The sequence below is a fragment of the Aricia agestis genome, chromosome 13 (assembly GCF_905147365.1).
Source record: "Aricia agestis chromosome 13, ilAriAges1.1, whole genome shotgun sequence".
NCBI classification, from domain to species: domain Eukaryota; kingdom Metazoa; phylum Arthropoda; class Insecta; order Lepidoptera; family Lycaenidae; genus Aricia; species Aricia agestis.
In genome coordinates this window covers 4,094,801-4,118,852 of record NC_056418.1, presented here as the reverse complement: position 1 = coordinate 4,118,852, position 24,052 = coordinate 4,094,801, and the positions used below count along the sequence as shown (strand labels likewise).

General features: G+C 38.1%; 1 protein-coding gene and 1 long non-coding RNA gene across 6 annotated transcripts in view; one reads left to right on the top strand and one right to left on the bottom strand.

The window, feature by feature from the left end:
- Positions 1-24,052, bottom strand: part of LOC121733153 (huntingtin-interacting protein 1-related protein) — a 40,219-nt gene that overhangs the window by 3,360 nt on the left and 12,807 nt on the right. For 2 of the 5 annotated variants that reach the window (XM_042123321.1, XM_042123319.1), the window contains exons 2-19: positions 19,593-19,633; positions 14,732-14,808; positions 11,656-11,766; positions 11,110-11,262; positions 10,127-10,284; positions 9,873-9,934; positions 9,472-9,649; positions 8,962-9,082; positions 6,545-6,652; positions 5,942-6,057; positions 5,121-5,217; positions 4,900-4,963; positions 4,712-4,821; positions 4,403-4,503; positions 3,795-4,203; positions 1,953-2,103; positions 1,370-1,524; positions 60-180 (exon numbers count right to left, since the gene is read on the bottom strand). In XM_042123321.1, coding sequence (XP_041979255.1) covers positions 60-180; positions 1,370-1,524; positions 1,953-2,103; positions 3,795-4,203; positions 4,403-4,503; positions 4,712-4,821; positions 4,900-4,963; positions 5,121-5,217; positions 5,942-6,057; positions 6,545-6,652; positions 8,962-9,082; positions 9,472-9,649; positions 9,873-9,934; positions 10,127-10,284; positions 11,110-11,262; positions 11,656-11,766; positions 14,732-14,767 — 2,251 coding nt within the window. In that variant the 5' untranslated portion in view covers positions 14,768-14,808; positions 19,593-19,633. The remainder of the gene's footprint in view (positions 1-59; positions 181-1,369; positions 1,525-1,952; positions 2,104-3,794; positions 4,204-4,402; positions 4,504-4,711; positions 4,822-4,899; positions 4,964-5,120; positions 5,218-5,941; positions 6,058-6,544; positions 6,653-8,961; positions 9,083-9,471; positions 9,650-9,872; positions 9,935-10,126; positions 10,285-11,109; positions 11,263-11,655; positions 11,767-14,731; positions 14,809-19,592; positions 19,634-24,052) is intronic. The other 3 variants (XM_042123320.1, XM_042123318.1, XM_042123322.1) reach the window with 3 other exon arrangements.
- Positions 13,069-23,223, top strand: LOC121733160. Its single transcript, XR_006036512.1, has 4 exons — positions 13,069-13,079; positions 14,791-14,799; positions 17,894-17,896; positions 23,066-23,223. It is a non-coding gene; the product is annotated as an uncharacterized LOC121733160 (long non-coding RNA).

Sequence of the window (24,052 nt, the reverse complement as noted above, 5' to 3'; positions counted from 1 at the left end):
TACTCTCAACTCAATACAAACTCAAATAGGCCATACACATACTAGGTAACAATACTCACTATCAGCGAGCTCCATATTAGTAGCGGTAGAAGAGACGTCGGCGACGTACGCGGAAAGCTGCGCAGCGCTATGCGCACCCAGGATCGCAGACTTCGCCACCACTTCCTCGTTGCCTTCGATCTACAAATTAACTTACACTTTAAATTTAAACTACTAAAATATAAAATCCGTAGGCCGTAAACTTCTCAAGCGATACTATGTGTTACAATAATGAAGATAAAGCTTAAAATCATATGACACTGTTGTCATTTTATGTCACGAATCTAAATTAGGGTTGCTGAGGATTCCTCTTCCGCTTCCTCATAATGAGGAAGTTCCGCAATATTTTGGGTTCCTCAACCATTACCGCAATCCTCATAAATAAAAATAAAAAAATCCTCTTCCGCTATCGCTTCCTCAAAATTTTAGAGGAATTTATGAGGAATTTCACTGCGCATGGGCGTCGCGTATCCAATCATGGCAACGCACACGCCAGAGCCAGAGAATTCACTCATCTTTTTTTTTTGTGTGCGTGAGTTGTGTATGTTACTGAACTCCTCCTTAATTGCTGGACCGATTTTGATGATTCTTAATTTTGTGTGTTTTGAGAATGGTTTAGATTCATAGTTTGGTCCACTGGAAAATGCCCTTTTAATTAAGAGGATACACCAAGGGCGAGAGAAAAGAACAGAAAATCTTCGATTCGTTGTTCGCTGATTCCTTCTCCAAAACTTAACCGTTTTAAGTAATTTTTTCATTAAGAATTAAAGTAAGGCTTAAGCTGTGTTCCTATGTTTTATGTTTTTTTTTTTTGTATGTTCTAGCCAGTTTTGTTTTCTGGGTGTTTGAAGTTTGTTTGAACACAGAGGAAAATCTGGCCATTTTTTTGGGTTTTTGGACGTTCTTATCTTTTTTAATAATAAAATTATGAAAAAAAAAAAAGAAAACATAGGGACATGCTAATAGTGGCCATAGATATTCAGGAAAAAAATCATAACTCTACCGGCATTATCCAGGGAGGAAACAGGGGACAATGTTTGTATGGAAAAACGGCGGTGTGGACTCCTCTTAATTTTTGTGTAATGTATGTACCTAGTTATGTACAGAAAGAACAAAGGCTTTTGGGTTGGGTCCGCTAGTATTTATAATTTCCTATCATCCTCTTCCTCATCCGCTTCCTCTTCCGCTTCCTCATCCGCATCCTCTTCCTCAAAAAATATCCTCTTCCTCATCCGCATCCTCTAAATATGCGCGTGAAAATTCCTCTTCCTCCTCCTCTTCCTCATAATCACTTCCTCAACAACCCTAATCTAAATCCCCTCATTCTTACCTGTGACTTTCTCGCCAAGTCCTCAAACGCCTTAGCGGCCAGTTCGGCGGCGAGCTGGTTCGCGTCCTGTGAGTTGGAATTCTCGAAGGAAGACATCGCCTCATTCGTCACCGCCAGAGCCACTTCGCTCGCGCAACCCACCAGTCGAGAGGTTTCTAGAAGTTTAAAAATATTATATATCAAAAGCTTACGAATTGATTGATAGATCAAACGCTCAGGCCGAGCCTTTGCCAAGCCGCTGAGTTTGCTTGTTTTTCTTTATGATGCAAAATCCATTATAAGCGGTTTTAAAATTTCAACCCTAAAGTGGTTGAATGGAGACTCAAAGTTTGTAAGTCAGCAGTACTATTTTATAAAGGTAAGGCAGCGAAAGAAATAAGTATTATTATAAATATTTATTCTGAAATTATATCTCAGATATCTAGCATACATATTTTTTATAGCTTTACTAGACTTTTCGGGAGTAAAATGTTGTGACTTATTTATTTGCTAATAGATTCAAGATAAACCCATGGTAATTTCTTAAAGAAGATAATTTAATATGACTGTATATTAAACGTATATATACATTGTGAAAGCTTACTTTTCTTGATTTCAGCGTTCGCCTCCTCGAGTTGTATCTTCAGCGCGGCCATGTCAGCTTCTAGTATCGTGTTTTGTTGCAGTAGGTCCTGCAATTCACACTCGGCGTTCAATCGTTCGCTCTCCGTATGCAACAGTCTAGCCTCCAAATGCTAAATATACTTAACGCAATGCCGAAGTCCACGAGTTGCAGAAATTTCCGGAAAAGGAAAGCGCCCAGAAGTTTCCATGCACAGCCAAGTCGGAAGGAAATAGAACATGCAATTAGAAATCATGCAATTAGATAGATGAAGATGAAATGAAATATATTGGAAATTAAAAAGTTGGTACTACAATTATCGTAAAAAGTAAATAACCTAGAACAATGCAAATCTTGCATTGCTCTTTGCAAAAAACTAAAGACTTAGAGATTGTAAGTATACTAAAAAAACATTTGACGATAAATATTCATTTAAGCATTTTCATAAAAGAAAAAAACATTAACAAAATACACAATTATAACGCTTAAAATGCAAAACGCCACATTATTTAAGCATCTTTATAACATTTTTAAGCATCTTTATAACATAATAATGTAATTACAAACTTTTAATAAACAATATTGTGAACATACACAGTCTTGTTTTCACAAACATTAAGCGGACAATACTCCATCACCGTTGTTAGTCTAACCTGAACTTCTTCATCTTTTTCCGTTAAATTATTTTCTAACGTTTCTTTGCTTGCTACAACTTCGTTTAGTTCATTTTTTATGCTTTCTATTTCTTGCGATAGTTCTGAGGCATTCGCTTTCAATTCTGTAATTATTGTTTCTAGACTAGATACTTTATCGTTCCTAACTTTTATATCACTTTGCAGATTTTGAATATTTTCATCTTTCGTTAATATTGTATTTTCTAATTCAGATTTTAAACTACGAATTTCGTTTTCAGCCTGATCTTTGTAATTTTGATACTCGATTTCTTGCTGGTCTTTGAATGTTCCTATTTCATTTAATTTAGTCATAATTTCAGATATTTCATTTTCTTTATTCGTAACTTCTTGTTTCAATTCGTCTACCTTCGCAATGTGATTAATAATTTCTTGACTAGATGACGTCTTTAATTCTTCAATAAATAAGTCCTTTTCATTATTAGTTTGTTCCAATTCTGTAATTTTATTCGTAAGCTCTAATATTTCATTAGTTTTTTCTGTAACTGTGTTTTGAAGAATATTTTTTTCGTTATTGTATTCTTCGAGAGTTTGTTTCATATTCATGATTTCAGTTTCCAACATTTCATTATTGGTATTTAAGTCCCTATTAGCGACGTTAATTTCAGAAACCATTTCTTGTAATTTGTTTATTGATTCTACTTTTTCCCAAACAGATTTATCGGATGTTTCTTTTACTAAATCTATTTCTTTCTGTAGACATTCTATTTTCTCTAACGCCTCCTTAATTTCGTTATCTTTTTCGTGCAACGTAGATTCAAAATCTCGAGTCTTTGTTTCTATTTCTTCTTCAAGAGTATAACATTTAGTACTTAAAGTATGTTCAGAATCAACAAGTTTTAGTTGCAAATTTTCTAATTCCGTCTCCAAGTTTCTATAACGATTAGTGAACTCCTAATGTAAAGCAAAATTTAAAGTTTTAGTAATGACATGCCACGGCCTGCTTATTAATAATGAAATTATTCATGCCACCCATGGTTTAGTCGAATAATGTGAAATGCCTACTTTAATATTTACATTTGTTCAATGAATCTCTATCATGCAGTGGCTAAAACTATACACGACTATTTTGTTACCATACATGCATTAAACTTAAGCCATGCTTTACATAATTTACATGCAATATACAAACCTCTTTCTCCTGTTGATATTGTTGTGTCAACTGCGTCACTTGTTTTAAAGCTGCTTCCTTTTCCTCAACTGCTTTTCTGTATTCGTCTCCGCTCTTTTGTCGTAGACCAGTCAATTCTTCTTTCACTTTATTCAACTCGGTATCTTTTTCACTAACTTCTTGTTTTAATTTTTCTAAACTTTCAGTAGCCTCTTTCAATTCAGTAGAAATTGTTAATATCTTCTCTTGCTGTTCCGTCGTTGCTGTTTTATGTTCGATTTCTAGAGCTTCCATGGCTGCTTTGAGCGATTCCAACTCTGCCTCTTTTTGTCTCGATTGTTCGAGATCACTTCTTATATTGGCTATTTCCATTTTGTATGCTTCTATTTCTTCACTCGACGATGCACTTTGTTGCAACAGCTCCATATCCCTTGAAATTTTAATACGAATAAATCAAATTAATATTTCGAAATTAACTGTCAAGAATATTTTCATTCTTGTCAAATAAGATTTTTAAAAACTTTGAAGGTCTTTGGAGAATGGAGATTTATGTCTATGATTTAAATTAAAAACGATTTTGATAACTTTTGATAACAATACATCTAAACAAAGGTTCAAGTTTCACTTACTTCATTCGATCATTAAGTTGTTGTTGTAACATCGCTTTGGCACTCTCGTGTTGCGCGGCGGCTGCTCGCAAGCTACTCGCCACTTTGTCTACCTCGGCTTTCTAAAATATAAAATAAAATTATTTTCTCATAACTTAAGCGTACTGTCCGGACCAAATATTATCTTTGGACTCAATTGCGGTATGAAAAAAGCGGCTGTGCCATAATAACATCTCAAATCGAATCAATGGATAATAATCCATTCGTGACGCAAATTATTACTTTTATTGTGAAAAATTAAATACGTAGCCAAGTAGCAAAATGTCTGACCTGTCTTATCAAGGTAATGTGCTCTTCTCTCAGTTGTGTGTACGCCCCTTTTAACTTTTGGAATTTCTCGTCGGATATCTTAGCTTTCTCTTCTGTTTCTGTCAATTTTTCTATAAAAATACAAAATTATTAGGTTGGATATAATCATTTGTTATATTTAACTTTACGAGAATATTCTTTAGACTTACTTTTAATTTCTGGCGCCTGCGCTAACACAATTTCTGCTTTTTGTTTTTCTTGCTCTAGTTCATTCTGAAATACATAAAGTGATTAGTTTTTGTCGCTTGAATATACTTTTAAAATAAGTTCACGTAATATTATCTCTCTTGTTTTCATGTTATATTGTGTATACGAGAGAGCAGGCATGACATTTTAATAACTTTTTTACCATAGTAAACTTTTTTGTTACCTTAGTAGACTGTAGCTGCGACTCGACGTGCGAGCAGTGCTCCCGTATAGATCCTAGCATAGTATTCCTCTCTTGAATTATTTGTGACACTTCAGACCTGAAACCAAAAAAGTGTCACCCCAGTCTAGCTCAATGGTGTCACCAATATGATAGCTATTTAATGTTACCTATAGGTTCTGAAATTTAAAACAGTATACTGACTAGTGGCCAGAGCTACGAATAATAAAAACTATGGAAACGTAACTCCCATACTTAAATATGAAAAACTAAAATATGAAAATAGCTACGAAACACTAACATTAAAATTAAGGAAATAAAGCCGTTGACAATAATTGTCACTTGTATAAAAACACAATATTGTGTATCATATACATGCATAAAGTATGCATGTATTCGGGTCACATTTTGTAGACTCGCGGACAAAATTTTTAACAGTTACTCTTCCTTAGTTTTTATTACTTATTCGTAGGGCCAGAGACACAGTATTAAAGACGTCATGTATCCGACGCTATATTGTACCTGAGACAAGTGTGACGTATTATAACAACATTCCAACAAAATCATATTATACGTCAATGCACCGGCGTATATTTCGGAACGAATTGACAGTATGGCGTACACTGGGTAGAATTTTGGACCCCTATAATAGCCACTCATTATGTATTTTTTTTATTTCAATAATAATGTTATTATTTTTAGGACTGCCTGTATGTATTAATAAGTGACACACGGTTTATAATTTGTCTGTGGAAATTGTCAGCACTGACCACACCTTGGCTTATAACTTTTCCATACTCATCAATAAAAAAAAAAGTTCTTACCGCATCCGCTTGAGTTCGCTCTGAAGATGGTCTATGAGGCGATCTCGCTCTACTATGGGGTCGGGGGCGGGCGACGGCGCCGCGCGGTCCACCACGTCGAAGTCGGAATTCGTCGCCTGTACACAGTTAATAGTAAAATTTAGTAAGTCTATATTTTTATTTATACTCTGTCTCGCTCTGTTCTTGGTTCTAGGCTTGACATTTTTTTTGTATTTAGTAATAAAAAGACTTCTCATAAACGGAAACATTAGTTAAAGAGTGACTCTGGTAGCTTTTAAATTCTCCAAGATAATAACACAAATCTAAAATCACATAAAATAGAGCTTCCCAAAAGGCTCTATACAAAACCGCTATCAAATAATGACGTCACAGTTATGTACTTTGTGTGGATCGCGGCATTAATATTTTGTTCGGCAGTTATTTTGCGTTCATGAAAGTAGTTTCATAACAAAAGTTGCTATAAATTGCATAAGTTATCGAATTATATAATACCTATGTATAAATATAGTTTTTTTTATTCGACTTGCCTAATTTAAAACCTTATAACAAAACACGAGTATATATACAGCTTTTCTTATATCCCTCTTTCTCTTCCCATCTTACCTGGCTCATGGTGTCGGACGTATCGATGAGTGCGGCGATGTTGTCCGGCTCGTCCGGCTCCGGCTCCGGCACCGACACCACCGGCGTCACGTACGTGCCGAAGTCGCTCTGTAACAAACAGAAGTGAATAAACAGAAAAAAATTGAAATAAATTATATTTAGCCTCTCTATCTCTTTTTTTTCTATAATGGAACGAAGCTACATCCGTTGCGGTGCGTTGCTTCGTTGGATTAGGACTTCGTTTCCATCAGAGCTGAACTAAGCTGCATAATGACTTATTGAATAACTATAACTAAATTAAATTAAATTAAGAAATTTAAAAAAACCCCCGCCAAAACAACTTTAAAAAGTAATGAAATAATATTTACTGCCTTTAAGTTCAAATGATCCCTAACTTGTGTAAAGTAATAATTATTTTAGTCCATAATTGTTGTCACGGTGTGTCGGGAGACATGTTGTTTTTTTAAATTTCTTAATTTAATTTTATTTCATACTTTTTAAACTTGTGTTGGTTATAGTGTAGAATAATTCCTATCAACAGAATCATATTCTCATGATTACCATCTATCAATGTCCTTTTCGATGAGGCCGTTAAAATGAGCCCAAACACGAAACCTCCACTTTGGGTTCATACGAAGCTCGGTTCCTATAGAATCCAGGTGATGCTGCAGCAGCAGCATGTAAATATTTACTGTTTATACTTTATCTACTTCTTACTGGTTGTCACAATTAAAATGAGCCCAAACACGAAACCTCTGCTCTTAGTTGGCGAGGAGTTGGATATCCTATTGATTACCAGGTGATGCTGCAGCACCAGGTCAACTTTCCATTATTATGTGTATACGTATATTGTATATTCACAAATATCACGAACTAGAATGAAATATAGAACCTATCAAACGACTACAAGTTGCTAACGGCCTTTCATGAACCAGATAAACCCTGATTGTCCAGGACTGAGCAGGCTGATGATGATGAATTATAACTAAGAACACTCTCGATCATGTCAGCTTTCAAACAAAAAAAACTAGATCAAAATCGGTCCACCGGTTTGGATGCTACGATGCCACGGACAGATACACACACAGACAAACAGATAGACAGACAGATAGACAGACAGACAGACAGACAGACAGACACGTCAAACTTATAACACCCCTCTTTTTTGTCGGGGGTTAATAAAATAGAAATAACTTCCAAAAAACGAGGAGGTTATATGTTCGGCTGTGGATATTTTTTTAACAGAATCGTTGCGAACTAATGAAACGATTCTATTGGTGCTAATTTTTTATTATTCGTAGGTGCTAATAAACACATTCCTCGCAACGCAGCTTAACTGAGCTACCATTATGCACCAAACTCAACGCACCCCAACGTTAGGCTGCGTTTCCACCAGAGTTGTGTTTCTTATGGCGGCTCTCGACATAGGCGAACGCGTTGGCCCAATGTGTAGAACGGGCGTTCGCGCGTTGGCCAACGTCTAAATACCTACGGCCAACGCGCGAACGCCCGTTCTACACATTGGGCCAACGCGTCTGCAGACGCGTTGGCCAACGCGTTCGCCTATGTCGAGAGCCGCCATAAGATCCGATAGAATCGCTGCGCTGTGCGAGGTCACGTCAATGAAGCAATTCTATTGGTTCTCAAAAACACATTCCTCGCAACACATCTCTGGTGGAAATGCAGCCTTATCTTCTTATATATAAAATTCTCGTGTCACAATGTTAGTCACCGTACTCCTCCGAAACGGCTTTACTGATTTTTACCAAATTTTATATGCATATTCAGTGGGTCTGAGAATCGGCTACTGGGTACTTATATATTGATGAGTGCATTTGTTTAATAAATAATAGCAAATTATTACAACTCGAGACTGACGGCGACCATTGTTTTTGAGACAGGATAGCGATGGTCGTCGCCATGGTGACATACTTATTTAGTCACTTGAATAAAATAATATGGGTGAAATACTTTATATGGCAAAGAAACGTTTGCCGGGACAGCTAGTATTAGTATAATTTTGTATCTACGTTGCGGCGATGCGCGTAAATATAACACATAACTATACTCTGAGTATGGTATTCCCTAATCCCTAGTATACTATGAGTACAGTATACAGGGTGTAACAAAAATAAGTGATAATACTTTAGGGTGTGTACGTGTTCCTTGTAGAGAGTTCACTGTGAAAGTAGCAACGCTGAAAGACCAAAATTTTTTTTCACTTTTGTATGGGGAAACTCGTGATGCTCGGGCCCTTGCCCATACAAAAGTGAAAAAAATTTTTCCTCATTCAGTGCTGCTACTTTCACAGTAAACTCTCTACAAGGAACACGTACACACCCTAAAGTATTATCACTTGTTTTTGTTACACCCTGTATAAGGCCAATGTTGGTGTGCGAGCGAGACGCGTATATTACCTGCAGCAGGAAGTTAGGTGGGTTAGCGGGCAGCACGGGCAGACTCAGCAGGTTGCGGTAATACTGCAGGCTGCTCGCGTGTTTGTAGAACGAGCTCAGCTTCTTGAACTGCTGTCGGAATCTGTAAGAATCCGGTAGAGTTAGTGGATGAATCTTCGATACACGTTGATGTTAACGCTTGATCCGAAACGACACAATTATAAGTATTGGCATAATTATTATAAGCACATAGACATAATTACGTAGATCCATTGCAAGTTTCGCAACACATAGTGATTTCACGTGCACTTGATGTTGCTATCTGGTTTCCACGGTTATGCGATAGCAATATAAAGTTAATGAATGACTTGTATTATTTTTTAGATATTTTTCTGTAGTCGAATACTACCCCGCAACTCAAAACAAAAAAAAATCTCCTATCTGCCAGAAATGTTGTATTCCAAAGTTTTGAAATTTTGAATTTAACTTTCAAGTGGCTGTTGCATTGCTGTCGCAAGACAGTGTACGCACCTCTCGCGGTGGCCGGCGAGCGTGTCGGCGGGCAGCGCGGCGTGCAGGCGAAACAGCAGGCGCACGCCGGCGTCGTACGCGGGCGACGCGTCCTGCGCGCACGGGATGAGCGCCGCCAGCCGGCACTGCCCGCTCGCCGTCATCGAGTTGGCGCGCGCGTTGCCGAGACTCTCGAATACTGTAATATGGAAATTGTTTTATACAAAATCGGCAGAGAGATAACGTATTAACGACGGGTATAAGCAACAAGAGGATATTGCAAAATATCTACTTTATCCGTCAAAAATTTCGTTATCTAACGTCAAATATATGAAGCTTAATGAAGCCTTTCGTGTCAATTGTCGTGCCAAATAGACATATTATGACACCTATATGGTGATAATTGCAGGGCTTAAGGTTACCTGCAGCTTGCAAATTGAGGATATCGTCCATGTAGTCAAACAGCTCGACGCACAACTGGAAGCTGCAATAAAATTAACTTAATTTGCATGTGACATACAAACAAGATAATATTATGTATTCAACAGAGATATTTATTGGTTAACTATTTGATGTTAGCCAATTAAAAGAGCGAGATAAACTTCTGTTAAAAACTCCAACACCTGGGTATTAGTTGTCCGTCCCTTTTCGTACAGAAGCCTTAAAAATCACTCACTAGTTATTAACATCATTCTCAGCGATGGAGTCCAGCTCATCAGCCGTGACCTGCATGTTGCCCGGGAAGCGCGGGTTGCGCGCGTGGAACTTGAGCTTGGTGACCAGCAGGTTGCAGTACAGGTGGATCAGACGCCCGTAACCTTCGCGTAGGTGCACCTGTAAGAGAGAAGGTTGCTGAATTTTTAACAGGTTCCAGCCCTGTTAAAAATTCGAATAGCAAGAGACTACTAATAGGCCCAGTCACAGAATATACGCCATATAATAGTTGGCCCAGCATCGAAAGCCTTCTATAAGCAACAAAGATGCTGGGGGTAAGTTGAAAGGACCTATGGCACAGTATAGTCAAACTGCAGCCCGCCAGGCGTTTAAAATAGTTATAACGTCCTCACAATTTTTAGGAACATTGTATGATCTTTTTTTGTAGAGGATTTACAAAGCTTTGCGCTACGCCTAACATCTTTTGATCTTGATATGACTTTAAATGCACTAGGCCACATGCACACATGTAGATCACGCACCACCTGTCACCAGGTTTTTAGTTTTTGCGGCTCAATAACTAGGAATAAGAATATTCATATACAGAGTGTAACAAAAATAAGTGAGGTAAGGGTGTGTACGTGTTCCTTGTAGAGAGTTTACTGTGAAAGTAGCAGCACAGAAAGACCAAAAATTTTTTTCACTTCTGTATAGGGAAACTCGTGACGCTCGTTCCCTTGCCCATACAAAAGTGAAAAAAAAATTCATCTTTTAGAGCTGCTACTTTCACAGTGAACTCTCTATAAGGAACACGTACACAACCTAAAGTATTATCACTTATTTTTGTTACACACTGTATATATAACATTTTGTCCACTTGACACCATGCAGAGTCTAGGTCTAGTATCAATATGATCCTTGGCGTGTCAAACAGCTGTCATTGTCGCGATCTTAAAAACCCTCATTCACTAGGCACAAAACTCCCAACCTTCTGGTAGCACTCACCCACAGTTTGCCCAAGTTCTCGATCATGGCGATGTGTCGCTGCGAGTCGTCGAGGCAGGCGGGGTGGCCCTCGCGCAACAGCTTGTGTGTCACGTGACAGAACTTCCACGACACGATGCGGTTGTCCTGCAGCGGCAGGCGGAGCACCACCATCTGCGAGGAGATGTGTTTTAGAGGAATGGGACAGTGCTTGTTAGGGAAAAAATTCCAAGGGCTAAAATCGTCATTTAGCTTTAGATTGCTGCAGAAAAATTTCATCATGTCATACAAATGGTGTTAAAGGGATCCTGAATTGTTTATCTAATCTTAAACGTTTGTTTATTGTTTAATAGCTATGTCTTTGCGCGTTCTAACAAATGGATCTTCATATTATATCATATAACTCAACGCCAATGGGTCACAAATTGTTATGCGCGGATGGAGATTACAACACACAACCCTGGACGTTAACTAATCTTATAGTGCAAGCGAATATAGTTCAACCGACTAAAGTCCATCCAGTCGGCTATAGTCCAAGCAAGCAACCGCAGAGTAGGTCCTTATTACCCAGTAGGTGATGGCGCTCTGCTCGTGGAAGGTGCCGATGATGGTGCTGCGGACATGTTTCTCCTTCACCGGCGTCTCCACGGCATTGATCGCTTTCTGGATCGCGAGCGTCTGTCAACACGTACATTATATAATACACAGTTTACTGTAAATAGCCAATTAAGCTGATCGCACATTTGTCAGCACCGTACGCGTCGTACGCGTCGAACGCACGGCGCACCGCATAGTTCATGAAATACAGCGCGTACGGTGCGGACGAATGTGCGAGGTTTCACATCACTTCGTACACGGTACAACCAATGATATTGTACTTATACAGATCTGTTACGTCCATACTATTTTCCGGCTTAAATCTCTTCCGAACAATTTTCAAATTCAAAATTGCAAACATTGACAAATTTGACAGATAAGTGAAACAAAAGATACGAAAAACCATTTACATAAAAGAGACAGTTATATTTTTAAACGTCGAATCGTATCGCTGTCTCTTTCTTCGCCTGAGCTATGACGAAAATTAGATTTTTTCCAGATTGTTCAAAAAAATAATTGAAAATGTAAATAATCGAGGTATTTATTGCAATCAAGTCATGTGGTAAGAGACTCCAAGTGTTTTGTTTTCTTTCGAGTCATAATTGGTACATTTTCGGAACACGCACGACGTCATTTTCAATTTATTAAAGTAAGACAAGACGCGGCACGTTCGTGACTGATAAAAGTATAATTTTAAAATAATATTAGCTCGATGCACTCCTTCACCATATTAACTATAACTATGCGAAATTTCATGCACCTACGTTTTCCCATTTTTCGTAAAAAGGGTTACAAAGTTTTTCTCTCACGTATTAATATAAAGATTACATCGAGGTTAGCTATAACAAAACAAATGATCGTAAAAGCCAGTATGAATGAAGAAGGCGTCGAGAAGGTCATTGACCTTATCAGCGCCTCTCATCTAGAACTGCCACACAAGTAGTAATAGATGTTTTTAAACTAATCAGCTGTTTCATACAAAAGTGTTAACGCTAAGGCACCTTAGTATACATCAGCAGATTTTCCTAAAGTATGAAAGTTGCTGCCATAGAAAAAAGTGCTTATATTGGGAAGCCATTCAAGAATGTTTAGAGTATTCTGTAGCCTTGAATATAAAAATGATATACTGAACAGGTCCTAAAAGCAAAAAGTCATCAACGGTCACTGAAAGGAACTCGTCTAGGGGCCAAAACGTTTATAAACAAATTCGTATCTCCTAATCCGGCAGCGGCAACGTCTGATAACACTTATCAGTGGAGTTGACGGCGTAAAAATTTACATAAACAAACAAAAACATCGCTCTTCAATCCTCATATAATCTGTGTCTCAATAATAGTCGAGAAGGTCGTACAGTCAAACTCTATAATATTTTAAAATCAAGACAATAATTTAAGGTAATCGCACATTTATCAGCAAGTACGCGCCGTACGCCGCCGCACTTTAGAATTTGTTGTATGAAATGATGTGAAACCTCGCACATTCGTCCGCACCATACGCGCCGCATTCCGTTCGTACACACTATGCGGTGCGTTCGGCACGTACGGTGCTGACAAAATATTATGTGCGATCAGTTTTACAGTTTGACCATCGCATCCTGCTAAAGGTGGCCATGAATTAGCGATGAACCTTTTTGATCCGTCGCAAAAAACCGATATGTAATAAAAGAAATCTTCACAAGAAACCATTGCCATGGCCATCAATTATAAACGCGACAACCACGAAACGAGACACAAATATTTATCAAATTTGTATGAAATTAATGAAATATTGAGAATTGAGATTAACTTCGTGGCTTCCGGCTTCGTAGTCAGAGTAGACAGAATGATAGTAGTATGTCTATTGTGTCGTAGTGGTCATAATAAAAATGACATTTGAATTCGTAAATTGCTTGAACAATTTCAACAGAACACCTACGCAACTACGGGGGCGATCCTTTAGTTCACGCCTACATCCATGCTATAAATTGGAAGTTATCTGTAGAAGTAAGATTTTGGTTTGTGATGATGCTTAACCATACTCTACAATCTAATTTATTGGAGGTTTTTTGGTGATTCTGAATAAAGAGTACAGCATGCTTCGTTTCTATCAATTATGATGAAGTGGAAGCATGATTCATTTAATTACAGGATCAAAATCTAAAGTGCATACGTAATAAATCAAAAAAATTATTTTGAAACATAAGTAACAGTCTCTCCTTCCCAATTCCCAACTGAGAGAGATCGCATTTGATGCCTGCAGCCATCAAACGAAAGCATTATGCATGATTGTATCATCGAATTGATTCCTAGGCAGATGGCGAGCCTACGTCATTTAGTCGGGTTATGTCAATTCAATGTGATCTGTCTGGATTTCCTTAAACCACCTCAATCAAGACGATCATCTCGCGGTTGCCGTCAAGTGAGCAGTATACGGTATAAAAATTTAAAAAATGCAATTTTTTTCCCCGCTTATCGCTAGCACTTAATGAGCACTTAATTCCTATGTATCGTTTATGATTGAGGATTTCATCAAACTACTTAAATCAAGAGGAACATCTTGCTGATTCCGTCAAGTGAGCAGTATAAGGCATAAAAAAATGCATATTTTTTCCACGCTTATCGCTAGCACTTAATGAGCACCTATAAGCTAAGTATTCATCACGGAGCTATATTATCAGCATTATTAAGGTTTTGGTTATATACACTGCTAGCTTGACGTCAAGTTAGCAGTATTCGCATTTATTGCGAATGTTGAGGAGCACTAAATTCGCGGTTTTTGCCAAAACAGCACTCAATTAGCACTTAATTAATAACGCAATCCCGAGTTATTTTGCTGACTTTGTCATGGTAGCTTGACTGACATACGTAAAAAAGCATTAGATATTCGCTGAGATTAGGTATCAGCCATCATGGTCTGACCACAAATAAAATTTTTATTGATGATTTTCGCAACAAAACTTTAACCGCGTTTTTCTCGAAACCGTCTAAACCCGACTTATGTGTTTATGCTATTGACGGCAGTATATTACTCACGTGCCCAACTAACCATAATAATATGAATAACTTACCAGCTGATGAAACCGCTTGTCTGCCGGGTTCGCCATGACGTGTTAGTGTGCGGGGTCAGCATGCATTAGTTAGGTGACTGAAATGAAGTGCCAACCGCGGTTAGTACAGTTTGGTACTACTAATATATATTCTGTGATACAGTGACAGGGTAAAGTTCATGCTGGGAAAACAGGGGATTATGGGAGAAATTAATTGAACAGATAGATGGCAGACCACCGTTCCTTGATATACAGGGTGTAACAAAACAAAGTGATAAATGATAATACTATAGGGTGTGTATAATATGTACCTTATATGTATTGAGTTCACTATTAAGTAGCAGCCCTGAAAGAGTTTTTTTTTTTTTTTTTTCATTTTATTTTGTATGGGCAAAGTCATGCCGCACTGGGGCGCTTGCCCATACAAATCAGACAAAAAATTGCTCTTTCAGTGCTGCTACTTTCACAGTGACCTCAATATAAGGGACACATACAAACCCTAAAGTATTATCACTTAGTTTTGTTACACCCTGTATAAAACATGGCCCACGGGCCACGCCCATCTCAATGAGGGATCGACGTAACCCGAAAAAATAACAGGTCCGTCTTATCATTAATCAATTTCATGAAATATGAATAATAATAATTTAAATAAATAAAAAAGTGTTTTGAGCAAATTTAGGTTTTATCAATACATTTTTAGATATTAAAAAATATTAAAGAAAAGACAGCAAACTTCGAAGATCCAAGCAAAAATGTGTCTAAAACAAGGTTTTTTGTAAAAAAGAAACTATCGAGCATTTTTTGAGTAATCGTGTTTTCGTCTTGAGCATTTAATCTTTATGAACTGAAGTTACTTGTGTCAAAAAATCAGTTTTCTAGACCTTATAGATTTTGAGATCTAGGTTAAAGTATGTAGTCAAGTTAGGGTCATATGGGCTCTTAACATGCATCTCCTAGACACAAATCAGGTGTCATTTGAAAGGGGTAACTAGCCCCTATAAAATGCCACCGTTCCACCCCTTCTACCTACAATGCGTGATTCAAATGCCAACCCGATTAACTAGTTTAAAACATAAAATTGCATAAATCGCTCAAAAGATGACTTGAGCAGATCTGAATTAAATTTAAACTGTTGTAAAATATCAATTTACCTTTCTCAATCTTCATAGTCATGAAGAAGAAACCACAATTATCTTCAAATTATTCTTTATTAACTTTTTAAGAACTTTAATCGAGATCCGCTCAAATGAGTCGTACTGCGTACACAATAAAAAATATAACCTCTTTAGTACGGGAAACCAGCAATTTAATATAGTCGGGTAAAATATTCAGCACAAAGTATTCCGAGCACGCATATCTCGTTAATGAAGCTCGATTCAAACGCCACGAATAATAATTGACTTCAGTCGATAATGCCGTAATTTATTGCAGTTTTGTTCATTATGAATACTGGAAAACACAGTATTATATTACGGTCTACGGCTGACGGAGTACCCTCGGGCCTCAAAGGGGTTTAATTTAAAAAAATTGTAGCGGTTGTCTACATACTAAGTGCTAACTCATAATTTTATGCTGGGCAAAAATCATATGAAAAAGGTTCCTTATTAAAGTTTTATATTTTATTCTAAGCTCATTCTAAACGTTTTTTAATTACTTTTAAGCCCTTAAAAATATTATGAGTATTCATAGATCATTTTCCGATTTAGGGATCCGTTTGTGAAATATTAAGTTTTAAAGTGGAAAAAATCGTTAGAGTCCAGTGTCTCCCCCTTCTACCAGCTAAAAGGTTGCTTCTGGAAATGTGAAAAAAATCACGGGAGTAGGAAATATGCTGAATATGAAAGGAAAACTATCATGACTAAGAAGACGTCATAAGTTATTGAGTAATAGTCGATCAACTACAAAAAATGTATTCGGCGAAGTATAAAGGAACTTTTCGTTCCTTTGAAAGTAACTAAGATGATGTTGTTAGTCGTGTAAAACACGTTAAATGTACTTTGAACATACAACAATTTAAAAAAAACTAGCGGTACTACGGGACCCTATATTGCGCGTGGCCCGACACTTACTTGGCCGGTTTTTTATTGTAAATCTCTATCCCGTTCCCAAAACCTCTATTGCAAAAAAAAATTCTAAAATGTTTGCCACTTCATCCACCTTTTCTTTTTTTTTTAACATGGGGAAATGCTTTACGCATCCCCGGCAAATTGGGGATATCGGCCGGGGTATGTGGGACTCCTGCTACCCACTAAAACCCCATGGTGTTCCACAGAGTTTCGGGTAGGATAGAACCTACCGCAACTCTACCAGCGATCATCTACAGACCCGACAGCACCCCGCTACTCGGGGGGCCGCGATGCGCAGGAACACCTTGCGCATCACGGCTTTCTCTCTAGGACTCGGTGCAATGGGCGGCGGTGTCCCCACACCACCGCCCCGAGTACCCGGCTAATGTAAGTCGCCGCGGCCACTCCGTCGCGTGCGTCTTCTCGTCGGCCGTCTCAAAGGGTCGAGCGCCTCCCGTTCTCTCCTGCGCTCGGCCTCCTCTTTTGCGGTGATGACTTCCTGGGCAAAGTCATTTACTGCCTGCCATGCGATCTCACTGCTCAGCATTGCCCGGATTATCGCTGGCAGCGAGAGGTCCATTGCAATGACGGCCGTAAGGGCTGTACGTTGCTCCATCCAGGAAGGGCACGTCGTCATTGTGTGCTCGGCCGTGTCCCTTTCGTCAAGGCAATGGTGATTGGTGACACCTTGTGTCACTTTCTCTCCTAGCTATCTGACACAGATACTGACCGAAGCAGCCGTGCCCGGTGAGCATCTGCGCCAGATGGAAGGAGAGTGCCCCGTGTTTCCGGTTCACCCACTCTTTAAATAGTGGCCGGATTGCCTCTATCAGGGCGACGCTTACCAGCGGTTCTTGTAACCGCTCCGCCCAGAGGTCTAACGACCTCTCACTAGACTCAGTCCTCCACCGACGCACGGCGTCCGGTTGGGGGTTGCTGCCCCCTCGTGGACTGCTGCGCAACGCCAATAAACGTCGGCAAGGGCCCTTGCGTCAATGTCCCATGGGACGCTACCAGCAAGTACCATCAAATATCATCCCGCATCTCGGGAGATTGTGCGATACCCGCGCACCGCCCGCGTCGCCATCACTCGCTGAAGGCGTCCCAGAACGAGCCTGTTGCTGGTCGACAGTCTCCCAGCCCAAATCGGCGCGCCATACATGGACAGCCACTTCATCCACCTACGTCTTATTGTTGTAAAGTTATTATACTTACCTACTTGTTAAAATAAGATACAAAATATCTGAAGTGTCTCAGAATGGATATGTTACGATCCGATCATTGCAATGAATAACACGTAAGTCGTTACGTATGCAAAATTGTGGAGTTCCTTCGTGGTACAGAAGTCTCATCATGCTATACAGGGTGTAACAAAACTAAGTGATAATACTTTAGGGAGTTTACTGAGAAAGTATTATCACTTTGTTTTGTAACATCCTATATACATACAAAGATAAGAAATTTAAAAAACCCCCGCCAAACAACTTTAAAAAGTAATGAAATAATATATTTTACTGACTTAAAGTTTAAATAATTCCTAAGTGTAAAGTGATATTTTAGTCCATAATTGTTGTCACGGAGTGTCGGGGGACCGCCAACAATGTGTTTTGCATTTTGTATCGCCATGTCACTGATTGTATCGATTCGGTTCGCTGTGAACTGACCCTTAAACTATAATGTTATGTGAAATCAAACATCTACATTAGCGGTCCCCCGACACACCTTGACAACAATTATGGACTAAAATATCACTTTACACTTAGGAATTATTTAAACTTAAAGTCAGTAAAATATATTATTTCATTACTTTTTAAAGTTGTTTGGCGGGGGTTTTTTAAATTTCTTAATTTAATTTTATTTCATGCTTTTTAAACTTGTGTTGGTTATAGTGCAGAATAATTCCTATCAACAGGATCATATTATATCCCAATGAATACCATCTAGGAATGTCCTTTTGGATGAGGCCGTCAATATGAGTCCAAACATAAAACCTCCACTTTGGGTTCATATGGAGCTCGGCTCCTATAGAATCCAGATGATGCTGCAGCAGCAGCATGCAAAAATTTATTGGTTATCTACGTCTTATTAGTTGTCCAAGCCCAAACACGAAACCATTGCTCTAAGTTGGTGAGGAGTTGGGTATCCTATTGATTACCGGGTGACGCTGCAGCACCAGGTCAACTTTCCATTAATGTGTAAGTAAATATTCATATAAATGTCACGAACTAGAATTCAATAAAGCCCATCAAACGACTGCAAGTTGCTAATCGGCCCTTCACGAACCAGATGAACCCCGATTTTTCAGCACGGAGCAGGCTGATGATGATGAACTATAGCTAAGAACACTATCAATTAAGTCAGCTTTCAAACAAAAAAAAACTAGATCAAAATCGGTCCACCCGTTTGGATGCTACGATTGTGACAGACAGACAGACAGACAGAAAGACCGACAGACAGACACGTCAAACTTATAACACCCCTCTTTTTTGTCGGGAGTTAAAAATAGTAATTGAAGAAGAACATTTACGGTCTTACTACAAAAGATTTAAACACCTGTTGAACAGTTGATTAGAGAAAAATTCATTCATAAATGTTCTCAAAACAACTGTTCAATAGATGTTTAGATCTTTTGTGGTAAGACCGTTACAGTTTTAGGAAATGTTTAAAGTGAGTCAGCAAAATAAGTGCACAGTTTTAATCAAACTTTTTTACACAATATTAAGATTTTTTTTAATCTCTTTACCCGGTGAAGACTGACTGACTGACTGACACTTACTAAAATATTTAATACATGGAAATGAAGAAAGTTATACCTGATAGCTGATGCAAGAAATAGAAATGCTCTTTCTAGTACCTGTAACAAAAAAAATTAATTAAACGAAAATATTTTGAAATATGTACTTACTTAAAATTTCCGAAATATTCATAAAAAACATAAAATAAACACATGTTAGGATTTACGTTGATTTTCACATCATAAGAATCATGTAATTTTTTGCTGACCATACAACACGTAACCCGCGATAGCGGCACGGAAGCACCACTTTACTCGGTCCCATCCAGCATTCAGGCCATCTCCTATTTGGACCTACCGGATGCTCTTGTTGAGTAATACGGGTTTGGCATCGAATAGTATTCGATGCATCGAATACTATTCGATGCATCGAAACTAGATACTAGATAGAGAATGTGGAATATAACAAAATAAAAAAAATCTGGATTCTTATATTTCCTTACACTTTTCCTAGCCTTAACAAGGGTTAAAGTTAATTGTTGATTTAATGTTGTGTCATCTCTTTTATTTTCAATTCATAAATTTCATAGACAAGAATGTGAATGCATGGCTTTTTAGAAACCTTTATTTTATTTTATTTATTTAACTGTTTATTGCACACACAAATTTTAATCTAGCATTCAACAATCTAAAGAAATATATCTCTAATAGAAATATCTTCCAGCAGTCCTACGGGGAGAGATGTGATGGGAAATATCAGATAGGGCGTGCACAGATAAAAAAATATAAAACCTACATACTAATACACAATATACAATTAAAAATAATATCTATTATATAATACAAATACATTACATAATTATTATAATATAATATACAAATTATAACATATACTATAATATTATTAAATAAATAACCAAATACATACTATATGTATATTTAATAAGAGTTTTAGGATTCTTTGTTGAGGTAGTACTCTTTTAGTCGCTTTTAAAAACGGCGATGGAAGGGCTGTCGCGAATGGTGTGGGGAAGGGAATTCCATAATCTAACTGCATTAACGGTGAAGGAATAGGAGAAGAAGTTGGAGCGATGGGAGGGGAGAGATAGATTCGTCCTCACGTTAGACCTGCACGGGATGTCAAGAGGTCGTGCAAAGTTGAAACGATCTATAAGGTAAGAGGGAGACATGGGATTGTAAAGGAGAGAGAGAATATGGGAGTTTCGCCGGAGCCGGATCGGGAGCCACTTTAACTTCGATCGAAAGCTGATACATGGTCGTAGTTTTTTAGTTCAAACACGAAACGGATACAGAGGTTCTGCAAACGTTCCAGTTTTGATAAGAGCTCTTCGGTAACGTCCAAGTAGCAACAGTCCGCGTAGTCAAAGATAGGGAAAATAAGGGTTTGAACAAGAAGGATTTTTGTATTTAAGGGCAAGACATTTTGAAGGGTCTTAAGCGTATGTAGGGAATAATACATATTTTTGCTAATTTCATTGACGTGCGCGTTCCAGGACAGATTATTATCCACAATTATACCAAGATTTGTCACCGTGTTCGTATAATCAATTGGAGTACCATTGAACATGATCTTGGGAACATTGTGCAAACGCTGGATCATATATTTGCTACCGATAATAATGGCTTGTGATTTTTTGGGATTTACTAACAAGCGCCAAAAGAGTTAGCCCAATCTGCAATCCGCTGTAGATCGGCGTTAACGTCGCTGACTGCGGAACTAATGTTATCGATGTGCGACTGACGATAAATCTGCAAGTCGTCTGCATAGAGATGGAAGTTACATGTTAATATGACCAAAGTTACAATAATAATAAAAATGGAGAACAAAAGGGGAGAAAGAACGCCACCCTGTGGGACCCCCGCATCAAGATCACACCAATCCGAGGTGACCTCGTCAGAGCGAACCCTTTGCGAACGTCCCTGAAGATACGAGTCGAACCAATCTACCACGGAGGAGGATATGTTAAGGGAACGAAGGACTGACAGGAAAATGTCAAAGTCTACTGAGTTGAAAGCACTGCTAAAATCAAGAAGAACCAAAATAGAGACAAACTTTTCCTCCATAGCTAGTCTGAGATCATCTGTGACTTTTAGCAGTGCTGTGACAGTGCTATGACCAGGACGAAAACCAGATTGAAAGGGAGAAAGCAATTTATTGACGGATAGGAAGTTGGAGAGCTGCTTGTAGACTACTGCTAGTGGCCTTTTTACAGTAACTAGCATTGTAGTGACATTGGAAGTGTTAAACCTTTTGAGGTAAAATTGCGATCAATGATAAAGTATTATAATTTATAATCAAACGCTAATACGCGTAAAATTTGCATCAAATAAGAATGAAATTGAAACTGCTAACTTGAAAATGTAATTTGTATTGACCTAAAATATTAAGTAAGCAACTTATTTTAGTTTTTGCAAATCTAGAGCGCGGCGGCTACAATGAGTAAACTTAAGGAATATTTCTTCAATTACAATATTATTAATATAACTAACAATAAACATGTAAAATATAAGTAGAACATCATACAACAATGATATTCAATTCACAGGCGTTGCGACATTTTGCTATTGTCAGCGACTTTCATGGATTGTGTTACAAGTTACAACACGAGACGCCTACAAACACGTGGTTTCACTCCATACCAGGAATAAGAATGTCCCATCAAATACTTTTTCATAATATAAAATGCGACTTCGTAGCGTCGAAATCCACGCGAAAACCGTCCATTTGTCTTTTCCGGGACTCAGAAACTCCGTAGTCCATACAACATTAAATATTTCATCGAAGTCAGTGCAGCGACTGGCGGCGACGTAACAAATAGGCACACACTAACGCATATTTTAAAATATTATTATGGATAAAACCAACACTCGCAATACAAGTTATCAGAACTCAAGTAGAAACTTCTAACTCTACAATCTACATGCACTAAATAACTTACACAAAGCATACTTCACGAACTATACTAGTCAGTACTACTATATTAGTCAGTAGAAACTTAGCCGTTGTAGGAGCTAATTTGTTTCAAAAGTAACTTGCTCAAAGTAATATAAATCACAGTTTGCCTATGCCTTTTCTCCTTCATAGATTTCGAGTGCGATCAGTCGCGGTAGTTCCAACATTGACTGGATTCTCTAAACTCTAAAGCTTTATATACATATTATAATAGTAGGTATTAAAGGATGTATAAAATATAAAAACATCAAAATTATACGTATTAAAATTCAAAACAGTAAAGATTAACATTCCAAGCACCTAAGTAAGTAGTGTAAGAAATGCTAATAAAAACTGTTTCAGCTGCACAAGGCTTGAATGTAAATTGTAATACAAGAGCCCACTACGCACTAATAATTCACAGTGTGTTATTATGGTTACATTCACCTAATGCTGACTTGTGGTCACTCGTCAGAACGGAACCGGCGTGGTGGAAATAGATACTGGGAAAATTCCCGTTAGGTGGTTTTTAATTTGTCGTTTATTAATTATTGTACTACCGAAAGAGATGAGCAAAATGCCTGTAAACGACTAAATAGCTGTCCACACTATGCGTTTTCGTCTTCCATTTTCGTCATCTACTTTCATTCAACTTTCGTTTTTTCAATTATTGAATGCGTCAACGAACGCAACGCCAACATTGTCATTTTTGTTTTTGGATACGGTCAGAGGGCATGCGTCGCGGGCATGCCTCACGTTCGCTGTTGACTGCGCTATAACGCATGCTCTTGACGAACAGAAAAAGGCACAATGTGGACAAAGCTTTAATGCTCAACACATCATGGCATTTTCCCATAAGCGCACTATGTGCCCGAACGTTTACCAATCTATGAATTAGAAGCATCATGAATTAACAGGATTAACGAGGTTGGGTTTTTCATTTGAATTTAAAAAAATCATAGTCATTGGCTATTAATACGTATGCAAAGTTTCGAATTAATTAGACTACTGGAGATAGGTAAAAATCGTGCTCAAAGATTCCGTTACATACAACAACCCAAGCTTATAAAAGCGTGTTAATTCGGGGTTCGGATCGGATTCGGATCAGACGAATGTAATTAACCAGTAACCACTCAAAAGAGTGGTTAACTACATTCGTCTGATCCGGACTTCTAAAAGAAGTGATAAGCTATAGCAGGGGTCACCAAAGGGCGGACCGCGGTCCGCATCCGGACCGCCGCCGACTCACTGTGTGCGGACCAAGCATTTTCGAAGATGAACTTCGCTAAACATAAATTTGGCTTGCACAAATTTCACTCCAAAAATCAGAGAGATAATTCGCTACTATCAGTACATGTATTACCTACATAATATTATTTTGCTTTATGTTCGCTACAAAAATTTTCACTTTTGTCATTGATATGTAAAAAAATACCTTTGTAAATTCCGTAAAGTACCTTTGTTTAATATTTTTTTATGTGTGGAGTGTGGACCCTGGACCGCGAAGGTCATTTCATTTCTTTATATGGAGCGAAACTAATTGGTGACCCCTGAGCTATAGGCTGTGCTAGACATAGCCCGATCAA